At 34.5% G+C, this 24888-nt stretch overlaps 1 protein-coding gene across 2 annotated transcripts in view; it reads right to left on the minus strand.

Annotated features, from left to right (window-relative positions):
• Positions 1–13083: 13083 nt before the first annotated feature.
• GRIA4 (glutamate ionotropic receptor AMPA type subunit 4) overlaps positions 13084–24888 on the minus strand; it is a 519215-nt gene continuing 507410 nt past the window's right edge. The window contains exons 14-16 of one of the 2 annotated variants that reach the window (XM_061202612.1): positions 19702–19816; positions 17381–17515; positions 13084–13248 (exon numbers count right to left, since the gene is read on the minus strand). In XM_061202612.1, the coding sequence (XP_061058595.1) occupies positions 13084–13248; positions 17381–17515; positions 19702–19816 (415 nt within the window). The remainder of the gene's footprint in view (positions 13249–17380; positions 17516–19701; positions 19817–24888) is intronic. The other variant, XM_061202613.1, reaches the window with a different exon arrangement.

The raw sequence follows: 24888 nt of genomic DNA on the forward strand, positions 1-24888 counted from the left end.
ATGGACTTAATAGATACATATAGAACATTCCATCTAAAAGAAGCAGAATACACATTCTTCTCAAGTGCACATGGAACATTCTCCAGTATAGATCACATGCTAGATCACAAAACAAGCATTGGTAAACTTAAGAAAATTGAAATCATATCAAACTAGAAATCAACTACAAGGAAAAAACTGCAAAAAACCCACAAAACACTTGGAGGCTAAATAATATTCTACAAAACAACCAACAGATCACTGAAGACGTCAAAGAGGAAATTTTAAAAATCTAGATATAAATGAAAACAAAAACATGATCCAAAATCCATGGGATGCAGCAAAAGCAGTTCTAAGAGGGAAGTTTATAGAGATACAAGCTTACCCCAGGAAACAAGAAAAACTCAAATAAACAACTTAACCTTACACCCAAAAGAACTAGAAAAAAATAAGGCCCAAAGTTGGTAAAAGGAAAGGAATCATAAAGATCAGAGCAAAAGTATATGAAATAGAGACTAAAAAAAAAAAAAAAATAGAAAAGATCAATGAAACTAAGAACTGGTTCTTTGAAAAGATAAACGAAATGGATAAACCTTAAGCCAGACTCATCAAGAAAAAAGAGAGAGGGCCCAAATCAATAAAATTAGAAATGAGAAAAGTGTAGTTACAACAGACACCAAAGAAATACAACAGATCATAAGAGATTACAATGAACAACTATATATCAATAAGATGAATAACCCTAGAAGAAATGGAAAAATTCCTAGAAATGTACAAACTCCAAAGACCAATTACCAGTAATGAAATTGAATCAGCAATAAAAAAAAATCCTAACAAACAAAAGTCCAGGACCAGATAGCTTCAGAGGTGAATTCTACCAAACATTTAGAGAAGTGATAACACATATTCTTCTCAAACTGTTACCCCAAAATGCTTCCCAACTCATTCTACGAGGCCAGCATCACCTTGATAACAAAACCAAAGATATCACACACACAAAAATAAAATTACAGGCTAATTCACTGATGAACATAGATGCAAAAATCCTCAACAAAATATAGCAAACAGAATCCAACAATACATATAAAGGATCATACACCATGCTTAAGGGAGATTTAACCCAGGGATGCAAGAACGACTTAATATCTGCAAATCAATGTGACACACCACATTAAGAAATTGAAGAATAAAAACTATATGATCATATCAAGAGATTCAGAAAAAGCTTTTGACAAAATTCAACATCCATTTATGATAAAAACTCTCCAGAAAGTGGGCATAGAGGGAACATACCTCAACATAATAAAGGTCATATATGACAAGCTCACAACTAATATCATACTCAATGGGGAAAAGCTGAAAGTATTTCCTCTAAGATCAGGAACAAGACAAGGATGCCCACTCTTGACACTTTTACTGAATATAGATTTGGGAGTCTTAGCCATAGCAATCAGACAAGAAAAAGATATTAAAAAATACAAATTAAAAAGAAAGATGTAAAACTGTCACTCTTTGCAGATGACATGATTCTATACATAGAAAATCTTGAAGACTCCATCAGAAAACTATTAGAGCTCATCAATTAATTCAGTAAAGTTGCAGGACACAAAATTAATATACAGAAATCTGTTGCATTTATATATGCTAATAACAAACTCTCAGAAAGAGAAATTAAGGAAACAATCCCATTTACAATCACATCAAACAGCATAAAATTCCTAGAAATAAACTTGTCTCAGGAGGTAGAAGACCTGTATTCTGAAAACTATAAGACACTGATGGAAGACATTGGAGATATGTTCATGAGTTGAAAGAATAAATATTGTTAAAATAGCCATACTACCCAAGACAATCTGCAGATTCAATGCAATCCCAATCAAGTTACCAATGGCATTTTTCACAGAACTAGAACAAATAATTTTGAAATTTGTGTGGAAACACAAAAGACCCCGGATAGCCAAAACAATCTTGAGAAAGAACAACAGAGATGAAGGAATCATGCTCCCTGACTTCAGATTAAACTGCAAAGCTACAGTAATCAAGATAGTATGGTACTGGCACAAAGAAAGACACAAAGATCAATGGAACAGGATAAAAAGCCCAGAAATAAACCCACACAGTTATGGTCAATTAATCTATGACAATGGAGGCAAGAATATACAATGGAGAAAGACAGTCTCTTCACTAAGTGGTGCTGGGAAAACTGGACAGCTACATGTAACATAATGAAATTAGAACATTCTCTAGCACCATACACAAAAATGAACTGAAAATGGATTAATGACCTAAATGTAAGATCAGAAAACATAAAATTCCTAGAAGAAATCATAGGCAGAATGGTCTTTGACATAAATTGTAGCAATATTTTTTTTGGATCTGTCCCTTAAAGCAAAGGAAATAAAAGCAAAAATAAACAAATGGAACCTTATGAAACTTAAAAGCTGTTGAACAGCAAAGGAAACCATTGACAAAACAAAAAGACAACCTACTGAATGGGAGAAAATATTTGCAAATGAAATGACCAATAAGAGGTTAATATCCAAAATATATAAAAGGTCTTAAACTCAACATCAAAAAACCCCAAACAACCTGATTACAAGATGGGTAGAAGACCTGAGTAGACATTTTTCCAAAAAAGACACACAGATGGCCAAAAGGCACATGAAAAGATCCTCAACATCATCAATCATCAGAGAATGCAAATAAAAACCATGATAAGATATCACCTCATATCTGTTAGAATGGCTGTCATCAAAAAGAACAGAAGGATATATTGTATATCACAGGAATATAGCCAACAGTTTATATGAACTATGGAATACAATTTTTAAAAATTGTGAATCACTTTGTTGTGCACCTGAAACTTATGCAATATTGTACATTAACTATACCTCAATTTTTAAAAAAAAGTTAAAAAATAAAAAATTAGGCTTAAATAATTTTTCTACTGTTTATTGTATAACAGAGAATCACAGAATTTTAGAATTTTTGATCTATAGCACAAGTACAGAGAGTAAACTATATGAATGAATTGAGAGCCTTTGTTCTTTATCTCATTTATTGTTAACTAAGAAGTAGACTTTGAAATTACTGTTGATGAGCTTGTAAATCCATGGAAAGCTAGGGGCTTATGCAGATAGATTTCAAGGGGTGTTTGTGAACCACCTTAAATTTTAGGCAAACTTTTTTTAGATATGTACATGTGCATGATGTTGATCTGATTCTGTACTCACTCTCCATTTTAATTTATTTTTCATAAGCTATAATTTTCTGGCAATTATAAATTCCATTCATTCACTCAGTAATTTGAATCAGCATTTTTAATGTGTCAATTACTATATTTGTGGTTATGGTTATATTTTAAGTGGTTTTCTTGTATATAGCTGTGTACAGATAGTATAATGCTGAGTATTGCTTTTTCCTCTGATCCTCAGTCTCTCTCTACCTTTAATGGATGTATTTAGACCATTCACATTGGCTATAAATATTAGCATGGTCATATTTAAATTTATCATTTTGCTAGCTGTTTTCTATTTGTTGATTGGTTCTGTGTTCCTTTTTATTTCCTTTCCTGCCTTCTGTTGTATTATATTTTATAATTCAATTTCAGCTCCAGTAATGGCTTATTAGTTATACATTTTTTTAAAAAGTAAATTTTTCTCGTAGTGTTTCACCTAGGATTTACAATATACGCCTTCAATTTATCAAATCTACATTCAAATACTATTATAGTATTTCATGTGCAGTGTAAGAAACTTCACATAGTGTACTTTCAATTTTGCCTTCCCTTCCTTTGTCATTATTGTCATTAATTTTACATTTTCATGTATTTTAAGCCCCTTCATTTCCTTGCCACATGGCTGTTCACAAGATGGCATTCTTTCAGGCCAGCAGCAGTGCATCCCTCTTTCTTCTTTTTTACCTCTAGACCTCCTTTTAAGAACTCACTTTATTAGGTCAGGCCCACCCATAATAAGCTCCCTTTTGATGAAATCAACTGGTTAGGGATCTTAATGACATCTGAAAAAAATCCATTTTCCCATATAATGTATCATATTCAAAGGCCTGCAATTAAGAAGAGATTATACAAGAGCTTGCCTCATTAGGGGCCATCTTAGAATTTTGTCTAATGCATTTATTTAAAGACCCTGTGTTATAGTTCCAGCAGCTGGGTATGTTTCTGTTTATTAGTTTATTTCTTGATGATGGGCTTTTTTTGTGTGTGTGCCTTGTAATTTTTGATTAAGTACTGGAAGTTGGAAGCAGAAGAACAGGAGAGACTGAAGTGAGTAGTATTTACATGTGTAAATGGCACTTCTTTTTTTTGTTCAGGACTTTGTTTTGGGGGTGTTGAGTAAATCTAGTTAGGAGTTGTGCTGGATTTTGTTGTCGTTAGCATTACCTTCAGTATACCATAGGTTTCAAAGTCATCTAGTTGTGGGCTGCTGTTACCCTGTGCTTAATGTGGAGACTGAGGTGCAAGAGGGTTTTTCTCAGTGTTCTTGTTCCTCCCATAAGCTTGCAGCCATTCCTTCACACTTTTACCACTGTAGAGACCTCTCTCCACACTCTTATCCCTCCGCCCCTCCGCTCAGTAGTAGACAGCTGTTGCTTGTTAATCAGTATCAGGCTTGTCATGGGAGCAAATTGGAGTTTCTGTTATGCTTGTCTAGCATCAGTCATAGGCAGGCAGTTTTTACTTTGGCATTGAGAGTGAGACTTTCTCAGTATTCCTACCCTTCCATCTCTTAGAATCAAAGCTGCAGTCTATTTTGGGTGAGAAATTCCTGCCTCTTGCCAGTAGCAGTAGATGTCTGCAGAGTGTTGGTGTAGAATCTTGGGCCCATGACAGTTTCCTATGCCTCCTCAGGGGGGCTTCAGTTAGTTCAGTTATTCAATTATTTCTCCAAAAGCAATAATTCTTTGTTTGATGGAGACAAAAGGATTTGCTGCTCCTCCTCCAGTAGCTTAAGACTTTTGATTTGTAGAACAAAAGGGTCTGGGAGGCCATGTGGGACATATTAAGTGTCCCGCAGTAGGTGCTATTCACCTCATGCATACCTGCTCCACCAAAGGAGTCTCCCACCCTGGCCCCAATCTTTCTTCTGAGCACTCAGTGAAGGGTCATGAGAAAGAGATTGCAAGTAAGTTTGAATTCTCTTGGTTCAGGGTCCTCGGCTATTTCAAACTGACATACTAGCCAACACTTGGCCTTTAAGAATGTCTTGACATTTAAGCTGAATTCTTCTTACCCACTTGTGTTGGTAAGAACAGTGTTACATCCTCTCTGCTGTACTAAGTGTGAAACTGTTTCTGTATCCCATCACTCCCTGAAGGGATTTGTCCTTTTTCCAAATTCAGTTTAGTTGGATGCCATGAGAAGTTTTCTGACTCGCACAAAAAAAGTTATGATTTTATTTTTTTGATTATTTGGCTTTTTCTTGTTAAGGTGAAAGTGACATTTTTGCAGCTTTCTATCCTAGGTAGAAGCAGAAGTCCAAGGATATAGAGATAAAATAAATATAGTTTTGTTTATTGAGCTCTTGTTACCAGATGCTGTGATAAGCAATTTATGAACATTAATTCTCCACAGCAACATCAAATGCTAGGTATTCTTGTTTCTATCTTACATATGAAACAACTGGCTTTTTTCCAGAGGTTAGAGAGTAAATGCCCAAAAAAAGGATTTATACTTAGTTCTGTCTGACTCTAAAGCTAATTCCAGTACTCATTGTTGCCTCTGGAACCAAAGAGTCTAGAAAGATAAAGTGAAGAAGTTTATTAAAAAACCCATGTAACAGTGGTATAAATGCTGTTATAGAGGCACACACAGTACATAGGGAAACAAAAAAGAGGGATCTCCAAATTGAGAGAATCAGGAATGTCTACCCAAAGATATGATTTCCAGAATGCTTCTTGTTGGATGAGTAGGAATTAGGCACAAAGGGACACATGATATATGCCACACTTTGTGCCCACTCAGCTTCTTTTGAATATCTTCTTACATTTATTTTCCACAGTATGCTTCCCTAAAGTGGAAGCCAGTATTTGGTTTCCCTGTCTCCCTTGTGCAAAAGGAAGGAGAGAACTGAGTTATCATCTAAAACCACCAGTTAGAATTCATGCCTGCAGTTTTGATTGGAAAGAGGCCATGCATGGAGCCCATTTCCTGAGAAGGTGGCAGAGTATGCTGGGAGGCACCCCACCTTCAGAGGCAGTAGAAAACAGAAGTCTTAACAGCAGTGTCCCTTGTTCAGTGTCCTTGTTCTGATATATGTGTCCACTGGTAGTTAGGGGCAGATCAGTGATATAACTTAGGCATTGTTCTTGGCTGCTTTGCCTTCATGTCTGACTCTCTGTGTTTTCCAGAGAGTCTGTGAATTCTCTAGTATTCATTAATAAATTCACTTTTTGCTTAACCAGACGAAAGTGGTTCTGTTGGTTATAGATAGGAATCGTTTTTGAAACAGACACATTTCAGGTAGAGGTAATATTTGGCAAGACTTAGAAGGGAAAGAACATGAAGCATTCTGAAAACTAGAGCTGTGATAGTAATTTGGCATTAATGGAATGAAAAGTGGGTGAGGGAATGTAATGGAGATGTTGATAGGCCTCATATAATGGATGTTGAGTTATTTTAATCAGGAAGGTGACAGGATCATATTTGTGTTTTAGAAAAATCTCTCTGGCAGCCATGTAGAAATGGACTAGAGGGGGATATAAGTGAGAAAAGAAGCGAGGAAACCTATTAGGATACAACTGTAGTAGTTACAGTGAGAGACTGAGTCCTTGATTAAGTCAGTCATTGTATGGATGAAGAGCATGGGACAGAATAAGGAGATATTTAGGACATACAAGAAATTTAAGATGTTGATTAATTATATGTGAGAATGATGAAGAAAAGTGGTTCTGGAATGATTCTCATGTTTCTAATTTGGGAGATTAGGTAAATGTTAGTGCCACTCACTGAGACAGGGAATATAAAAGGAGGTAGGAATGTATAGTGAAAGTTTGACAAGTTGCAATTAAGTCAAAAAGAGATAACCACTAGAAAACTGGATATGTGAGACTAGAATGGAAGATAAAGATTTCTGAGCTAATAATGTATAGGTGATTGTAGACATCTTAATGATGGTGAGATCAACAAGGTGGTTTATGTCCTGAGAAGAGAAAGGGGAAGAGGATACAACCCTGGGTATATCAACATGTAAGGTTTGGTTGGAGGGAATAATGAACATAAAATAGACTGAGAAGGAATAAACAGGAGATTAGGGGGAAAACTGAAAAGTAAAGAGATCAATTGGTTTAGATCCACATTAAAAATTTTTAGTTAATACAGCTATAGGATGTTTACTTGTGACCTTGGGATGAACATTTTGGTAAAGTGATGGAGCCAAATAGAGGGGTTAAATAAGGCATAAAAGGCCACTCTTTTCAGTGACTAGGGTATGAAAGGAAGGTGAGAACTGAGTTATCATCTGGAGGAAGATAAGAAGGTAAATGATCATAAGGTCTGCTACATGTCTATTGGTATGGGTGACTTAAATAACATAGAGTAAAAGAACTGCAGGGCTAGGGCTTACATGAAGCACCTACATTGACCTTGAAGTTGTTCAATATGATAAGAGGACTTGGAAAGAATGAATAAGCCAAATGCCATAGTCCTTGATGAATGTGAGGCAAAGACAGAGAAGTCAGCAGACAAAATGGACAAGTAGGCAGTCCATTTGACAGTGTGCTTACATGACATACACTTCAAAGAGGAGAGGTTTTTTAATGCATAGGAGAAGATGTATAATTGTAAGGATTGCCATTCCTTTTCCTTCTAAATTCCACTACTGTATGTGGAGTGATATTGTTAGGAGGTTGGACAGTGCTCTGGGGAGAGACTGAGGCTATCAGGAGTTTCCTAACTTTATAATGAAGACACTAGGAAGAATGGTGGCAAAGTCAGGGAGAGAGGGAAGCAGTGAGAAGATGAATGGGGAGAAAGATGAGACGTGCAGAAGAATGTTGGGAGGAGAATGTGGGATGAGAGAGAGAGAGATTATTGGGATAATTTCAAAGTGTGGCTGTGACCAAGGATGACATGGAGGTAGGCCTTATCGGTTGAAAGTTTCAAGTGAAACTCAAGTCAAAGTATCAGAATTTCCTGTACAGGTCTGAGGTCCAAAGATCTGGAAGCTCTGACCTGCTCTGATGGTGGTCTTAGAAGATTCATGATGCTAATAGACTTTGACTGTGTTTAGAGTTATAAACAGAATATTGTTGGAAAGTATGGCTCTGAGAAAGTCTCAGGCAGGTAGAATTAATCAACCCCCACATTTTAGAAGTTTGAAACTGCACCAGTTTTCAGTGACTAAGGTCAGTCTCTAGATGGATACAGATATGGCCTAAATTGTTTCAGATACCTTCTTTGTTAGAAAATGTTGAAAGCATTCACATTTATGCAGAAAATTAGCTCAGGGAGCTGGCAGAAATTTCTATACAGGCAATGATCGCGAACGTCTTTAGTTGGTTTTCACTCATTAGTTCCTTTATTCATTTAGTCAATCAGCTCATTCAATCATATATTGGAATACTGATTGCCAATGACACAGTTTTCAGCCATTACTAAATGTTTAGGAACTTTAGAAGTGTTGGTCAAATGTACGAACTCTGAGGGGGAAGTTATAATAATCTCCTACTTAAGCAGATTCTCTTTGTGTTTGGGATTACAGGATTACAAATCTCATAAATAACTTCATTCAAGCCATGAATTAGACATTATAATTTAACAGATTATTTACTTAATGATCTTATTATATAATTAAATAATGATCTATGTTTTATGCTTTCTTGTGTTGTTCATGACACTTTGCAGTCAGCACAAGTGGCTAAAAAACAGTTTATGTATTCTGGAGGTCTTCTTAACCTGCCATCTTCTTCAGATCCAGAAAAAAATAAAACGAACCTTCATTCTTTGCCATGTGGAAGGACAAGTCTCAATCTAGATTTCTGCACATTTTTGTGGGAAGGAGACATATTATTAGGGTTATTTCTGGCATCAACCCAAACATGGGATTTAGAATTTTCTCCTTGACTCCCTCCTTTAATCCAACCACAAATACCAGTCTGTGGCATGTAGGAAATTTTAATCTGCAGGTCATGGGAAAAGGAATACATCAAACATTGCATACCTACAATGGAAAAATCATATGCCAAACATTCCTGTTCCCGTAAGCTCTTTTGGCCACCCAATCCTATTGGCCTTTTACCCAATTTCTGCTCCCATAATGTCTCTTTTTTCCCTAATCTTTTATTTTTCCTCATTCTTCAGTCCACTTTTTCACCCAAAGAAAATAAAATCAAATCAAGATAAATAAACGGGTTATTCTTATTTCATGGAAAGTAATTTAGTTCTCTGTTGTTTTTTGAGATACAATTTCCAAATCTCATCTCTTGCTCTTCATAATTTATCAAAATCTTTTCTTAAAGAACAGCTCTCTTTTGAAAATATTAGTGGTACTAGCTGTTTAGAAAATATATAAACATACTACTGATTACATTTGCATTTGGTTTTACAAATGCTAAGTACTCTAGCCTGCTGGACTATCTGAAATTAAAAACTGTTTATGAATGTGCATGAAAAAGCACACTTTTCATGCAGCATCATATTGATAAATATAAGGCAAATGAATCTGTGCAATTTCAATTTGTCTTTTCGGAAACTCTCCTAGATGTTACTTTTCATTTAGTTCTTATTCTTATTAACACTTTATTGATTTGAAAATTGGGATAGTCTATTTTCTGGGAAAACTATTAGACCATTTTTTTCACTGATACTGACTATATAAAGTTGTGTTTATGCACTGACAAATATATTGAACACCCACTATGTGCTATGCCTTAGGGAAATGGAATGAGTTGACAGTTGATAGGTGGGAGACCAGGGAGCAACCTGAAGCAAGCCTGAAACAAGTGTAGTAACAGTGTGGCATTTTCAATTAGTAGTTATTGAATTGAGTGTAGCAAAGTGGTTCTCCTGAGGGCTCTTTATATCTTTCAAATGTGATCATCATGTACTAGCTGATGTAGTTTCAAAGTTGGCTTTTCCTAAAATGTTCAGGAAATTCTGCCCTAGGTATTTATCATGCTTGCTTGATAATTGAGTTCTTTACTTTATGGAACTAAGGTTTTTAGCTTAAATGTTTTTAACTTAGACATACATGTTTTAAAATCACATTTCCTAGCTTTATAGCATTTCTTCAGATTAGAGTCTAGATAGATATCACTTTTTACTAAAGTCAAATTTAAAATTTTGTTTTTGGCAAAATTATTTTATAAGGAACACAGAAATTTAAACATATAATAGTATTACTAATATAGAAATAAAACTATAAGAAATATAACTTCTTAAATTTATATCACTAATCCACTCTGTGACTTAAATGAAAGCTATTTTTAGAAGCATGGCTAAAACCTTAATTACCTTATGACAGTTTCTCTAGCTAAACAAATTACTTCACAGCTAGATACAATTACATGGAATACCTTCTTATCTGATCAGAAAATTAATCAGATCGTATTTTTTTTTTTAGTGCTGTAGACAATGAGGTAGACAATGCCATGAAATCAGCCAACCTTCACTCTTCACTTTGACTCACTATATACTTAACACACACTCTTAATGAGGAAAAGACTGTTAATGATGAATGATGTTGTCTTTTCTTGCTTCTATTAAATTAATTCAATTCAATTCAATTCATTCATTCATTCAACAAATATTTATTAAGCACCTACAATATGCCAGGCACTGTGCTGGGTGCTGGGGATACAACTGTGAACAAGATAGACACTCCCTGCCCTCAAAGAGCTTACAGTCTAGTAGTTAAACAGACAAGTACACAGGCAATTACAATGCAGTATGGTAAGTGCTGTGATGGGGACAAAACATCAAAAGGACACCTAACTCAGTCTCATGGGCAGGGGCTGGTAGATAGTCATGGACATCTTCCTGGGGCAGGTAAAATATGATTTGAGTACTGAAGGATGAGTACCAGTTAGTCAGGTAAAGAGGAAATAGGAAAGTGTTATAGATTGAGGAAATAGTAAATGCAGTGTCCCTGCTTTTGAGGTTCATTTATGGGCAGCAGAAGTTGGGTAGAGGGGAGAGAATTCATGGAAGAAATAAGTAAGGGCCAGATTATAAAGTAATTCATTTGCTTTGCTCAAGAGCTTGCAATTTTTCCTGAGGGAACTCTGTGTGTGTGTTTGTGTGTGTGTGTGTGTAAGCTATCAGATTTGCACTTTTTAAGATTGCTCTTACTGCAGTACAGAAATTGAATGGGGGATGAGAATCTTGAGAGTTGAAGCAAGGTGATCAGTCTTTCACCTTTTCCAATTTTATCTTCCATGATATCACACCCATTTCTCTCCAGCTCATCCAGTTGCATATACTCCTTAAACAATCCACTGACAAGCCAAACTTTGGGTCACTGCTCACCTGTAAGGTTTTTAACACCTATAAAATCTCCACCTATGAAAACTCAACTCATCCTTCAAGGCCAGACTTCTAAAATCATCCTATCTTGTGCTTTCTGCCCAGATCTCTAAGTATTGTGATGTTTATCTGTGTTATGGTACTTATTATTTCAAATGATCTAAATCTCCTTTTGAACCAAGTTAATTTAATCCCTACATAACTAAGGTGATTTTTGTAAATAAACATGTATAATTTTCAACAAAGACTAATTCTTCATACTAATTCTTCAGACTAATTCTTGTTGTCTACCACAAAATATTATTAGTGGCTTCAAATGATTTAAATGGAACAATGGGAATGGGGGGAGAAGCCCAAGAGACACATTATTTTATGCAGCAAAATACAGCCAAGTAAAATTTCAGTACATAATTACCGGGTATGTTGCTGTTATGACAATGATTCATTCCCCAATTTAAACACTCCATCTTTGACAATTTAACTGCTAATGAAGCAAAGATCTGTTAAAAAGAGTAGCTTACTATGCAAAAATAATAAGGGCTTGCTACATTTTTAAATATGGCCCACAGTTTACTTCTACAATCCCACCTATAGTCTTACAATTTCTCAAATAACTTTTATAATGATAAGAAAAAACTTTAAGCTCTGCAAATATTTTAAGAATGTCTGTTGTTTATTCTTTTTGGTGGGTACAAAAACCACAATTTTGTACACAGAACAAGATTATAAATAATATAGATAACATGAGTGACCCGTAGTCTCTTCTGAGTCTACATTGTGGACTGATGATTTTACATTAATGTTGTCTTCATTTTGTTTTTGTTCCTGGTAGTGAGACAAATGTAATCTGTGGACACTGACTCATGTGACAGAGTGAAGGTTACAGCAAACAAGAAGATGACCAACAACTTTTATTTTAAAAAAGTCTCTAAAGATTCTTACAGTGATGGCATTTATTTCAATTATTGCAATGTATTGTTCCCTAAGATGGTTAGAAAAAAGAATTGTGTTGTCCTCTACCGAATTTACGTCAGTTAAAAAGCAAGCATGTTTCAGTATTTGTTTTCTCCAAAGTAAGTGTAAATACTTCCTTTAAATTTTTTCACAGGATTTACATGTTTGTTTATTATTTTCTTATCAGAGTTTAGTGATTTTGTTTTCTTGGCTGGATAGTCTTCCATTGAATATATGGGTGTTCTGGAGACACAGGTTAGCATATTCATTGACTTCTGTAACTATTTTATCCCTTGGAGTGAAGACTGAGGCCTTTCTGAGCAAGAACTTCACAGTTTGATGTGCTAACTCGCATGTCTGATTTAAAGGTTTGAAGTCCACTCAAGTGAAATCTGTTGCTGTTGATACACCCATCCCAGCTCCCCCCACCCACTCCCCGAAAAAAATTCTAAATTTTGAGTTTTCCTGATATAAAATCTGAGTTTGGGTTTCCGAGCTGAGCTCATGCACATGTTGCTGCTGCTGATGTTCGGCGCCTTAGGACGTACTTCCCGCTCTCAGCCAAAGGATTGGTTTGCGAAGACCTGCACTTAGCGTGTCCCTCAGGGCTGCGTTTCCATCAGTCACCAACACAGTTTAATTAAGGCACTCAATTATTTTTTTGGTTTTTATGGTAGGTCTGATGCAATGACAGCCAATCCTGAACTTTGTCTAATTGCAGTTCCAGTGTGTACAGCCTTTGGGCAGTCGGGTGTCAAGACGCGGCCATTTTCACCTACACTCCCAGTGATGGATAATCTGGCTTTGTTTCTTATGGCTTCAGAAAAGGTCAGCTGGGTTGCATGGAAAGGAAACAGAAAGAATGTGGAGTGTTACAATATTTCTGTCTTTTTAACAAAATATGACACAACAAACACCAAAATATCAATAATTAGACATCTGCATTTTTTCCATATTCTTCTGGTCATATGAAAACTGCTTATCACAGGAAAGAAAAGCTCAACTACCTGGAAGAATAAATCACTCTAGAGTTTGTGGTCCTATCTGTTTAAGAACTAATTTTAAAATCGTAAAACAAGATTTTGTTTGGCAAATCTAAGCAGGGCACATCTTTTAACTTGCTGCACTCTACACCCTGGTATTTCTAGTCCAACTTAAAAGCTTCTTTAGGTTTGACAGCATTCTGTGTTTGGATCTTTTTTTCTTGTTATAAAATGTCTTAACAGTTAAATGATTATACTCTTAAAATTGTGATGAATTGTCTAACCAAACTATATATATATGGACTATTTATGACAGATCTTCCTGTTTTCAGAACACAGATCTATCCACAGATACTTTCATTCATTCACAGCAGCTATAGATATTGACCCAGAATAGGACAATTAGTGACATAATGTTCATTCTATGCCTGCTATGTAAGTTAAAACTCATATTTTAAGAAGCTTTAAGTGCTTAAAGGGAAGTGCACTGAAAGGGGGCATGTTTCAATGCCTCATTGAACGGTCATCACTGAGGAAGTTCCCGGATTGATATTATGGGGTCAGGTCTCTGAAATCCTCATTATATTCTTGTTCTGTCATATTAGGTAGCAGGTAATAATACTACACTGAGGAGAAACAGGCAGTGTTATTATGAAAATCTACTTGCTGTTCATTCATTGCCTTTAAATTCTTTCTAGTAGCTGAAATTTAATGTTAACTCAAGAAGAAATAAGGTAAAGGAGATATCCCCTAAGTTTGTTGTGGCTTATCATAACTTTCTCATAACTCATATTGTGTCTTAATTCCCTGTTGTGAATTTAAGTTTACCTAATTCTTTAGGAAATTCCATCCCTGTATTTAGTCTGCCCTGTAACTTAAATATTAGAATAATGATGTATTAAATATGAAATAAAAATTGGATTAGAAACTATTATAATGAGAAGGTTTTGAGATCAGTTACGCTGATAACTTCAGAAAGTTGAAGTCAACTTGCTACTGATGTATGTATGATAAACACCGAGGTCATTATTATAGTTCACCTTTAGTGAACAGTCTCAAAAATTAAATTTTACTTATCTTTATAATCAGGAGTCAGGAGACAATCTCTACAGAAATTACTCATCACTAAATTAAAACAAACCAAGACGACAGTCTGAATTTGTTTCTTCAGATTCCCTTTCAACATTTAATATTAAGTAAAATAATTATTTTTAAAAATCTATTAGTTTAGTTTTAAGTTTTTTTGAAGTGAAAATATTAAAATATAATTAATAAGAGCACTGTGATTTTTTCAGAAAGGTTTTGCCATAAAATCTATTTTTTTCCCTTTATTTTCTTGATTGCCTTTATGAGGAAAAGAAAATATCAAAACAGGAAGTATTCCATGTACTCTCAAGTAATCTCTCCTTCTCTATAGATTAATGCAACTGAGTGTTAATAAGTCTTTGACAACTGCTTATTCTCTCTTTAAATCTTAGTATTCTTAGTTCTCTGCATTCTTATTTCCTATACTTATATATCCTGCTTCTTACATAAAATGTCATTTCATCTTTGTGTGACCCTGTTGAGACTACTCAAACTGGAAAACTTTCTTACAAATTTACCATATAGTCTGGTTCTGGTTCTGGTTGGATGTTATGGCCAATGGCTGTGACCTTAATTAGGTGTTCCCTTGAGGGATGATCACTTTTAAAGTAGACATTCAGGTTTTGTTTTTGAAATTCTGATACAATATTATCTAAATTATCAGTCATTTTCATAATTATGGTCAATAGAATTTTTGAAAGGAAAAAGCCATTTAATATGGGAGTACAATGGAAAATACTTGCTCTCAAGTCTTCTCTACAGAATCAGATCATTTCATTTGCTCTGAATGCCATTAAGTCTTTTAAAAGACTTATGGATATGAATGCTTTATTTTTATTTGAAATTTATTGTCTTAAAGGTTCAGCTCTAAAGGCAATTCATGTGATGAACTGCAGTACTAGGTTCTGACTCCAAAAACATTTATTACATGTGAATTTTATGTACATAACCTGGGAATTCATATCTCTTTCTAGCAATTTCCCAGAACTTTGTATTGAACTAGCATCCATGAGTATTTCTAGAATTTTTCTAGAATGCATTTGCTATGCTAAAGAAAACTTTTAAACGATATCTTATGAAATTCATCACAGAATGAAGTCCAAATAATTGGCTCTGAAAACTTCTCAGGTATTGTTTTTCGCAGTTTGGGAAAAATCTCTCAACAATTCTGTAAATATTAAGTTGAAAGCGTTACTATAATGGCTAAGAAACCTTGACATCCTCATAATTTGTTGTTCTGCTATTAGAATACATACTCTAAACATTCTGATCTGAGTGAATTGAGGATTTTGTTCTCAATTCTTTTTCACAAAATTTGGAAAGAACCACTTTGGGCTTATCTATGTACAGTTGTACTCAGTCACTGATTTCTAGATTATGGATAAAAGCAATTAGATCTTGGTTAAAAAGAGATGGCTTTTGCTCTTTGCTTTAAGATACTAACAAGTATTTCAATAGCTTTTTTTTTTGGCCATGCCACCAGGCTGGTGACATCTCAGTTCCCTGACCAGGGGCTGAACCTGGGCCACAGCTGTGAAAGCCCGGAATCCTAACCACTAGGCCACCAGGAAACTCCCTCAATAGTTTTTTTATAAATAAATATCAAAATCAAGCATGTTTACCTGGCATAACCTCAGGTATACATCTTATTCTTATAAAAATTATATTGGGTTTGACTCTAGGGTACATCAAGCACTAAGTGTCTCTTGGGAGTTCAAAGTTTCATTTATCATTATAATAGAATGGCCATTATATATAATTTCAGAAAATGGGTTTTAGAGACCTGACTTTAAGGAAAGCAACAACAAATGTTTCCAGATCTTATTTTAAAACCATTTTCTATTATCAGAGGGAAAAAGTACTAGACATTTAGAGTCTTAAAAAAAATGACCTCCATCCTATATTTCACTGAATGCTTATAATTTTTTATTGTCACATGATGAGAGGATGTAAGTGGGACTGATCTGGCTTACTTAAAAGCAATTGAAATGAAAACAAAAGTCAATAAATACTCACTGCAATTTTTATTTTTACTGTGTCTTTCCTAATGAACATATATTGCTGACATCTTTGATGGAGAAATTGCCTAAAATGCCTGTTCACCTTAATGATGCTATGAAAATAAAAGTTGAATTTCATCTAATAAATGTGAATTGTAGTCAATATTCTGATGATCACTCCTGCCTAAAGGTCTGACTCAAGGACTACTGCCAGATGAACAAACAGCAGGGTTCCACTCTTTAAAAATATAGAAAGATGGCTAATGTATATAAAACAAATTAGAATAGGAGCTAAAATTCATTGAGTGCTTACTATGTGCCTTGGAGATTTTACATATATTTTCTCAGAAAACAACACAACCTTATTAAAAATAGGCAACTGTCTAGGCTTTGATAATTTGAAACAGGTTTTATGCTTATTTTGTTAGCATTTACCTTAAAATTAGTTTGTTCCAGAGAAGATTAGCCTGTTCTGTGTACAAGGAAACCCAGATCTAATTTCAAATTTCTCCCAATTTTCAGGTAGAATATACTGTTTAAAACATTTTACAGAGCAATTCTGGAAGTTTGTTTTTGTCTTTTGAACCCTTTCAATGCAGATATCTATTGGCAACATAAAGTTTCGAACAGTACATCTGCAGCCAGAGAAAACTGAACAGTGCACTGAAGTTTTCAAAAATGTAAAGCTCTAAATTAGAAGCAAGCAATACCACCACAGACAGGTCACAACACTGCATTTACAGAATGCATCACCCACTCACTGTAGCAGGCCCTAAGTCCTACCCCTAAATTTTAATACTTTCGGTTCCATATACGTTGTAACCTTCTCTATAGGTTGCTAAATTCTGAGTATTCTGCGAGGAAGTTGGGTTAAAAGTCTGTGCACTCTTTGCCACCTTCATTCTCTTCGCTTCTGCCCTGGACTTGTAACAGAACTCTATCAAAGCCACCAGCATTGCCAAGCCCAAGCCGCCAACCAGAATGTAGAAGACGCCTGCTACGTTGCTCAGGCTCAAGGCACTCGTCTTGTCCTGGGGGGGATAAAGACACTTGAATTAACTGTGGAAAGTCACATCCAGAAGATGGAAGAACACATGAAATCCAAACAGCTAATTAAAGTAAATGCTTAATTTAACCTGAAATTATTTAACATGTATAAGTCACTGGTGTAGCTTTATGGATTTAAACATAAAGCTTATAGGTCTTGGCAGAAGTGAAGTTATGATGATTACCAATAAATTGTGTGTAATTACATTCAACAAAATCTATAACATTTTATCATTGCTAAATATACAATGAAAACCACTATACTTAGCCATATATAAGCATAGGCAGAAGTGGGCTTATTATTGTTAAGTTTGAAAATGACATTTTTAAAACCCAATTACATGCGAAGGAAACCTCTTTTGGCTTTCCCTCCATTAAAACATTTTTAATGTTTGATATTTCTTTTGAATAAATTTAACTTCATGCTTCCTACTTAAAGAACTAAGGGACTTTAAGCTAGCAGTTTCACATTTTGTTCATCATGACTTTATCAAATATATGCAAATAGTGTGCTAGGGTACATGTTATTTGTTCTTTTAGTCACATCTGTTTAAGAAATCTCCTGGAAAGTGTCACTTTAACATATTATATACTATTTAGGAATAACTATATATGCAACACATTGGAAACTTTTTAAAAAGATACTTTAAAAATATACAAATTTTTCCATGGTCAGTTGAGAACTAAATTATTTATGGACAGATTTATAACTATTTTTATTGACTTTAAAATATGATTCCATTTCACTTAAAAGTGCTTGATCAGTTAATATTTTAGACATATTATTCTCCAGAGATTTAGAATACATATTATTTCATAATAAATTCAGAAATAGTCAAGCATATTATTGGAAGATATTAAAATTGTAACAAGAATTCATAATTTTTCATAAATTGTAAATATATATTATATAACATTATTTGAATAAGTATTTTGGGTAGACTACCTGAAGGATGCCCCATGGTCAGCAGTGTGTTTTGTGCAAGCTTAAATAGTTTTATTAGGAAAAGGTTTAATTTTAAAAATTACTATGTACACTGTCCTCTTAGCCATAACATCAACTGATTGGACCAAAAATTTAGGGTAACTTCATTTTAAAAATAATCACTCATTAAGTACTTTTGCTTCTCTAACTTTACATAAGGGTTTGAAATAGATATTTCATTATTTGGCCAAGCTTTTCTCATTCCACTCTGGTTCAAAGGCAGACAAAAGTGATTAAAACACAGGGAGAAGCCTGAATAGAGATCAGTTAACATTACTTTGTCTCTTTCTTAAATTAACTGAGGTTCTCTTATACATGTAATTCACCTATTTAATGTCGTAGAATAACCAATAATTTTTTTCTTTCTAAAAGAAGATACAGGAAAAAATAAATGAAGATTTCAAGAATCCTCAACAATGGCTTTCAGGCATTATGTCCTATTAATTTGTGCAGGTATTTAGATTCACTGATAAATTACTGCATTTTTTTCTTTAAATGAAAATATAACTGTTTGTAAGACTATTTTCATTTGTACTCAACATGATCAGGCCTATAGGTTCCTGCATTGTTCTAAAAAAAAAATTCATGAATGAGATTTTAGAAGCTGAAGATATTATTCATAAACATTGATTTATTAAAATAATTTTGATAGAACACATTTGGAAGGTTTACTCTGTTTATCAGAACAAAAATATAACAGGTCATCTTCAAACTAAAGTGGAATGCTTGGCAAAATAGTGACAAAAGACTGAACTTCTGAATAAAATATATTTAATATTTAAAATATTCTTTCTGTAGATGACTGCTGATCAATTCCCCATTTCCTGTTTTGAGAATACATCAGTTCTTGAAATAATACATTTCATGGTCTTTGCCTCCAAAACAAATAAAAACCAAATCCGAAAGCACTATTTTTATTAGTGGTACGTATATTTGAGAATAATATAGGAATTTTATTATTTTATATATTTTTACAGTTAAGTTTATTTAAAAGCCTTATATTGAGGAGCAGTTTGCAATTTTCTGAAAAGATACTCCCTTTGGCTTAAATCTATGACATTAGCTTCTAGTTTAGGCAGTGTATAGAGAAACATTTAGTTTTTGCTGTTTCCATATACTCTTGACAATTGCTCCCATTTACTGTTTTGTGAACACAAGAGGAGGCCCCGAACTGCAGCGACTGACCTTGCTTCCAGAGTCCTTGGGTCCACATTCACCTTTATCGTACCACCATTTGTTTTTCAGCTTGTCTAAGACGCCTGCCTCACTGAGTTTCAAAACGGCAAGGTTTACAGGAGTTCTTCACGTGGAAAATAACATAAATAACATTATATATGTTATTTTATGTTATTCAAGTAAAACTACATTAGAATCGCATGGCAAAGTGACAGAGCAGAGGCCACAGTAGGTGTTATGTCTTGTACTGTAGGCCCAGGTTTCAAATCAGACATAAAACTGGGGCCTGCTCCATCGCTTTAGGTAACAGGCACATACTGCTAGGGACGAGTTTTAAATAAAATGTATGCAATTACTGTGAATCCAAAACTATTAGCCTGGATTGGGTTTCTTGAGCATTTTCAGTTTTCCCACCATAAACGTGGAGTCATTCAAAATCCAGAAGCTCCTTTTTTTCTCTTTCAAAATTAATGGAAGTAGCTATAGGTTGACAGGCTTAAAATAGACGCTAGATAGGCCTGGTTTCATTTCTTGCAGGCATTATGATTCAGCTAGTGGAATTTTACTCTATGCTTTAAATGTATGGCTACAGTATCCATCATTAAATTGACTCCTTTGCCACTCTCATCCAAGACCTAATTGAAAGAGGAGGGTGATTCAGGTGTTACTGACAAAGGGCCACCTCATGCAGAGGAAATTTCTTATAAGACAAATATGTAAATCATTAAAGTATAAGCCCATGCTGATATTTTCCTTCTGAATTGCAGTATTAACTTAAATAATATCACCAGAAATAATTTTCATCTATCTTGAGTCTACCATATGAATATACTCTAAGTATAAAGTGCAGTAACTATAATATATTCTATAAATTCTTAGAACAAATACATGATAGGTTAGGGGTAACCAAGACTTTTATAAACAGACAAACTCCTCATACTATAAAATTCCATTTTTCTTTTCTACTGTCTTTGAGTCCTTCAATACTAAATATTATACAAGGAGTCTCAGAGAGGAAAGGTTCACTTGTCAGTCAGTGTCAGTGTTCTGAGGAATCTAAGAATTCTTCTGGCTTTCATTCCCATGTTAACCTCTGTGTATGTAGAATAAAGCCTAAGAAGATGGATGGGAAGCAGTAACGCCTAGGATCTTCTGTTGTTACTGTTTTTGTGGTTGTTTGGTTTTTGTTCCTTTTTGCTTTTACATTCAGAGAGAGACTCCTTGCATTCCTCTTGACATTTTTAAGGCTGCCACAATCATTTTGTCTGACTGTATCTCCTAATGCCTCACTTCTTCTAGGAAATGTTGAGTGCATTTGGAGAAACACAGCATACATTTATTTGGTTACCAAGGGATTAATTCTATAAACCTATCTACACAACTAGGTAATGCATTAATAATTATGGTGATGATGATTCCTAACATTTACTGAGCACTTACTATGTACCAGGGATTATTAAAAGTATTTTACATGTTTAGTTACTATTATCACCTGTATTTTACAAATGAGGAAACCAAAGCACAGAGAGGTTAACTCATCTAGTCAGCTAGGAAGTACCTGAATCAGGGTTTGTAATGGTCTGTGTAATTAAAAATATTAACAACAGAAGACTTAAGAAATAGGGGTTTCTGGTTAATTGAGTTTTCTGATTAACAGTTAAACTAAAATCCATTTTTTTGGTACTGTTGTTCTGAAAAAAGTTTCTAAAATATAAGTTTTTCTCTTTGTTTATCTGGTTTCTGAATTCAATTTAATTTTTGTATCAATGTCAAAAGATCTTACAAGGTTCATTGTTCAATTTAAGCATATGCACTTGCCACAGTCCTAAAATATTATATTGTTTTTTGGATTAAAATCTAATGTCAGCTTTGTACTAAAAAACTGAGTTTGGGTGTGGGGTGAGGATTATGGTTAATTGGGGTCCTTGGTTAGCCCCAGTTAATCTAGATTTTACTGTCTATAACCTCCCCACCCCCACATTACATCCCCCACTTCCATTTATGAAGTGATTGTTACAAAACCACACCTGAGGGTTGGTTGGTGAACTGTGAACTTGAGAATAGTAGCCACATCTCATTCATCTTTGTAAAATATTTACAAGGATATCTGACTCAGGGTAGGGGCTCTGTAAAATTATTACATTTAAATTATTCTGAATCCAGAACAAGCATTTTTGTTTAACTGATACTAAGGGGTTTTAGGTCCCCAGGCTAGCTCACCAAAGCCTTTTTAACGCGCGTGTAAAATACCTTATATTAGTCTATATTGTACTTCTTGCATGGGTTGTGTGGGGAGGAGGAGGACTTAATGCTAAAAAGAGAAGGAAAATGAAAGCAGTTTCCTTAAAGTTTCTTATAGATGGGAGAGCTGAAGGCAAAAATATGGATTACATCAGCGGTCCACAACCTTTTTGGCACCAGGGACCAGTTTCGTGGAAGACACTTTTTCCAAGGGGTCGGGGGAGGGATGGTTCAGGTGGTAATGCAGGCAATGGGGAGTGGCAGATGAAGCTTGTCACTCACCCACTGCTCACCTCCTGCTGTGTGGCCTGGTTCCTAAGAGGCTGCAGGCAGGGTTGGGGACCCCTGGATTAAATGAAGACTGCCTTTGACTTATCTCTCTTCCTTCTTAAGGACCATTTCTCCTACCTGCTTCATTTTCCCCTTGCCTCTTTGTCCCTTCTGCTATTCACTCCAGTAGTCTGGTTTTAGAGGATACGATTAGACTGGAATTTTGAATAATAGATATTTATTAACAACCAAGCTTAATGGTCAACTTGTGCAATGTCAGGCACTGAGCAAGAAATTCATTACTAGGAGAGTCCTTCTCCAAGGGTTAGCTTCCCTTACTGGTCTTTGTTCACAACATTTTTTCCTGCCTATGAATGCATATTTTCCATAATAATCCCTTTATTATTGCATTGGTTTCCATGGCTGGGGAGAAGGCCATTTGCAAGTATAACATATTTTAAAGTCAGGAATGGGTTGTATTCTTCAAAATGCCAAATTAAAAACTGGGTATTGTGAGATTTACTATAATTCCTAAAGAGCTCATTATTTGGTAACCACATTTACAAAATGACTTAAATATGAATATCCACATCCATGAGTATGCCTATTTTTATATATATAGGAGGAGAATAAAGTATAAAACAAACAGAAAAAATCAATAATTTTGTAGATATTATTAGCATTATGGGTCATTGATGATTACAAGTATTGCCAAAATTTCCAACTAGAACCTGGATTAAACAACTCACATAAAAATTGGCACAAAATTCTGTGTATCATTTGTGCTCAGACTAAATCATATCAGATTAATCAAAGGGGGTATGAGTTTTAGATTTTGCAATGAAACTTTTAAATTGGTTCATTGCCAATTAGTAAATTTCTGTTATTCACAAGAATGAGTATGAATTTCTTATGACCATAAAAAAGGCCACAGCACAATAACATTCAAAGGAGTAATTTTTCAAACAAATTCATCCCCTCCCAAATCATGCCTTTCCACTTTATTTCATTTAACATACCAGACCTTTTTCCTTATTTCTTCTGTGGAGCCTCTGGCCTAGGGCTGCCTTGGTCATGCTCTGGGAATGGCTATCAGTTGAGTGGGGATGCTAATTATTTTGTGAACTGGAAGCTGCCACTGTGACTCTAAATAATTCAGTTGTTGATTATATTAAATCAATCAATCAACAGTGGGTATTTCTTCTTTTACCCATAGATACTGGTGCATAGCCCAGGTAAAGCAGAACTTTAATAATGTGCTGCTGTATGGAAGGCTGGAGATGTCTTTCCTTGTTATAATCCTGTAAATGACAGGTGGGTCAATTAGCCCCTCATTGGAACATATTCATGTGTGGTACAGCTTTCCATGCTTTCCCCCCTTTGCCAGATGAATCACCGTTAGGAAAGTTAATTTTTTCCTACTAAGGTTCTGTATGTCAAAACCAGATCACACCAGATTATAGTATACTTGTGCTGAGATCACTGAGTGTGCATTTCACACAATGTGCCTTGTAGATAAACTGGCAGTATTTAATTTTCTCTTCTGCTTTGGCTTTATACTTAGCAAAGGCTTAAGAGCCAGCCTCTTCCTCCAATTCAGCACTTTTCCTCCTTTCACCTCTTCGAAAAAGATCAGGCCAAATGGAAGGGATAAGGTAAGTTTAAAAAGAAAATCAGTCACCCAAAGGAGCTACAGAACAAAAATTTAAAAGCAGCAACTGTCTCCTGGTAATTTACTTTGATTCTAAGTTAGGTCAGGCCATTTAAAATATCACCTTTTAAAATAAATGCAGAGTAGGGTATTGTTATTATCACCTATTCTATTGGTGATAAATATTATATCAATATACAACCTACTAGAAATATTTTTCTAGTGTGAAAACAAAATTCCTGAGGGAAAATAGAACATACTGTAATTATATATGTAATTAACATACATTTTATGTTAATTTTTATAACATTTTAGAAAATGACTCAAAATATGAAATAACATTTTAGAATATCATCTTATAGCTCATGTTTGGTGAAAGTAACAGGTGAAAGTACAGGAATAAGCAGTTTGATTTTTGAAAACTACAAGGTTAGCTTCATATTTATTTCTTTGGACAACAAATATTTATTTGGTGTCCATTATGTGCCAATGTTGGATGCAAACAGATTAAAATTCAATTGAGTTGTCCAATCCCTTATTTAAATAAATTTAAATGACTTTTGTTACGTAGATTTTTCCATTATGTGTACATTTCTGCTTCTGCTTGCTTATTTTTCTTTGGAAAGAGTCTAAGAGTCTTTAATATACACTAAAACAGGAATTTATTATTAATTTTTTGTGGAAAATTTTATCTGTTAAGCAATGTCATACTTTGTTTATATTTGTGATAAAAATAAAAATTTGCAAACAAAGTTTTTCTAATTGAATAGAATATCTTCAGTTTTGTTTTCTCTGGTGCTATTAGAGTACATTTTCTTACGTTTCTAATTTGCATAGAGGAGTAGATTATTAGTGTAAATGAGTAATTTTCTATTTATGTGTGTATATATGTATGTATTTATGTATTCATATTTTTATGGAAATGATCAGAACATTCTAGGCAAGTTGGGGCTCCAAAATAAAAAAGAGTTAATACTTCTGAAGAAAACATACGGTTGCTGTCTTGAATGGAGGTGTCTTAAAGGGGAACCATC

Source organism: Eubalaena glacialis, chromosome 10 (genome assembly GCF_028564815.1).
Source record: "Eubalaena glacialis isolate mEubGla1 chromosome 10, mEubGla1.1.hap2.+ XY, whole genome shotgun sequence".
In the NCBI taxonomy this organism is placed as follows: Eukaryota; Metazoa; Chordata; class Mammalia; order Artiodactyla; family Balaenidae; genus Eubalaena; species Eubalaena glacialis.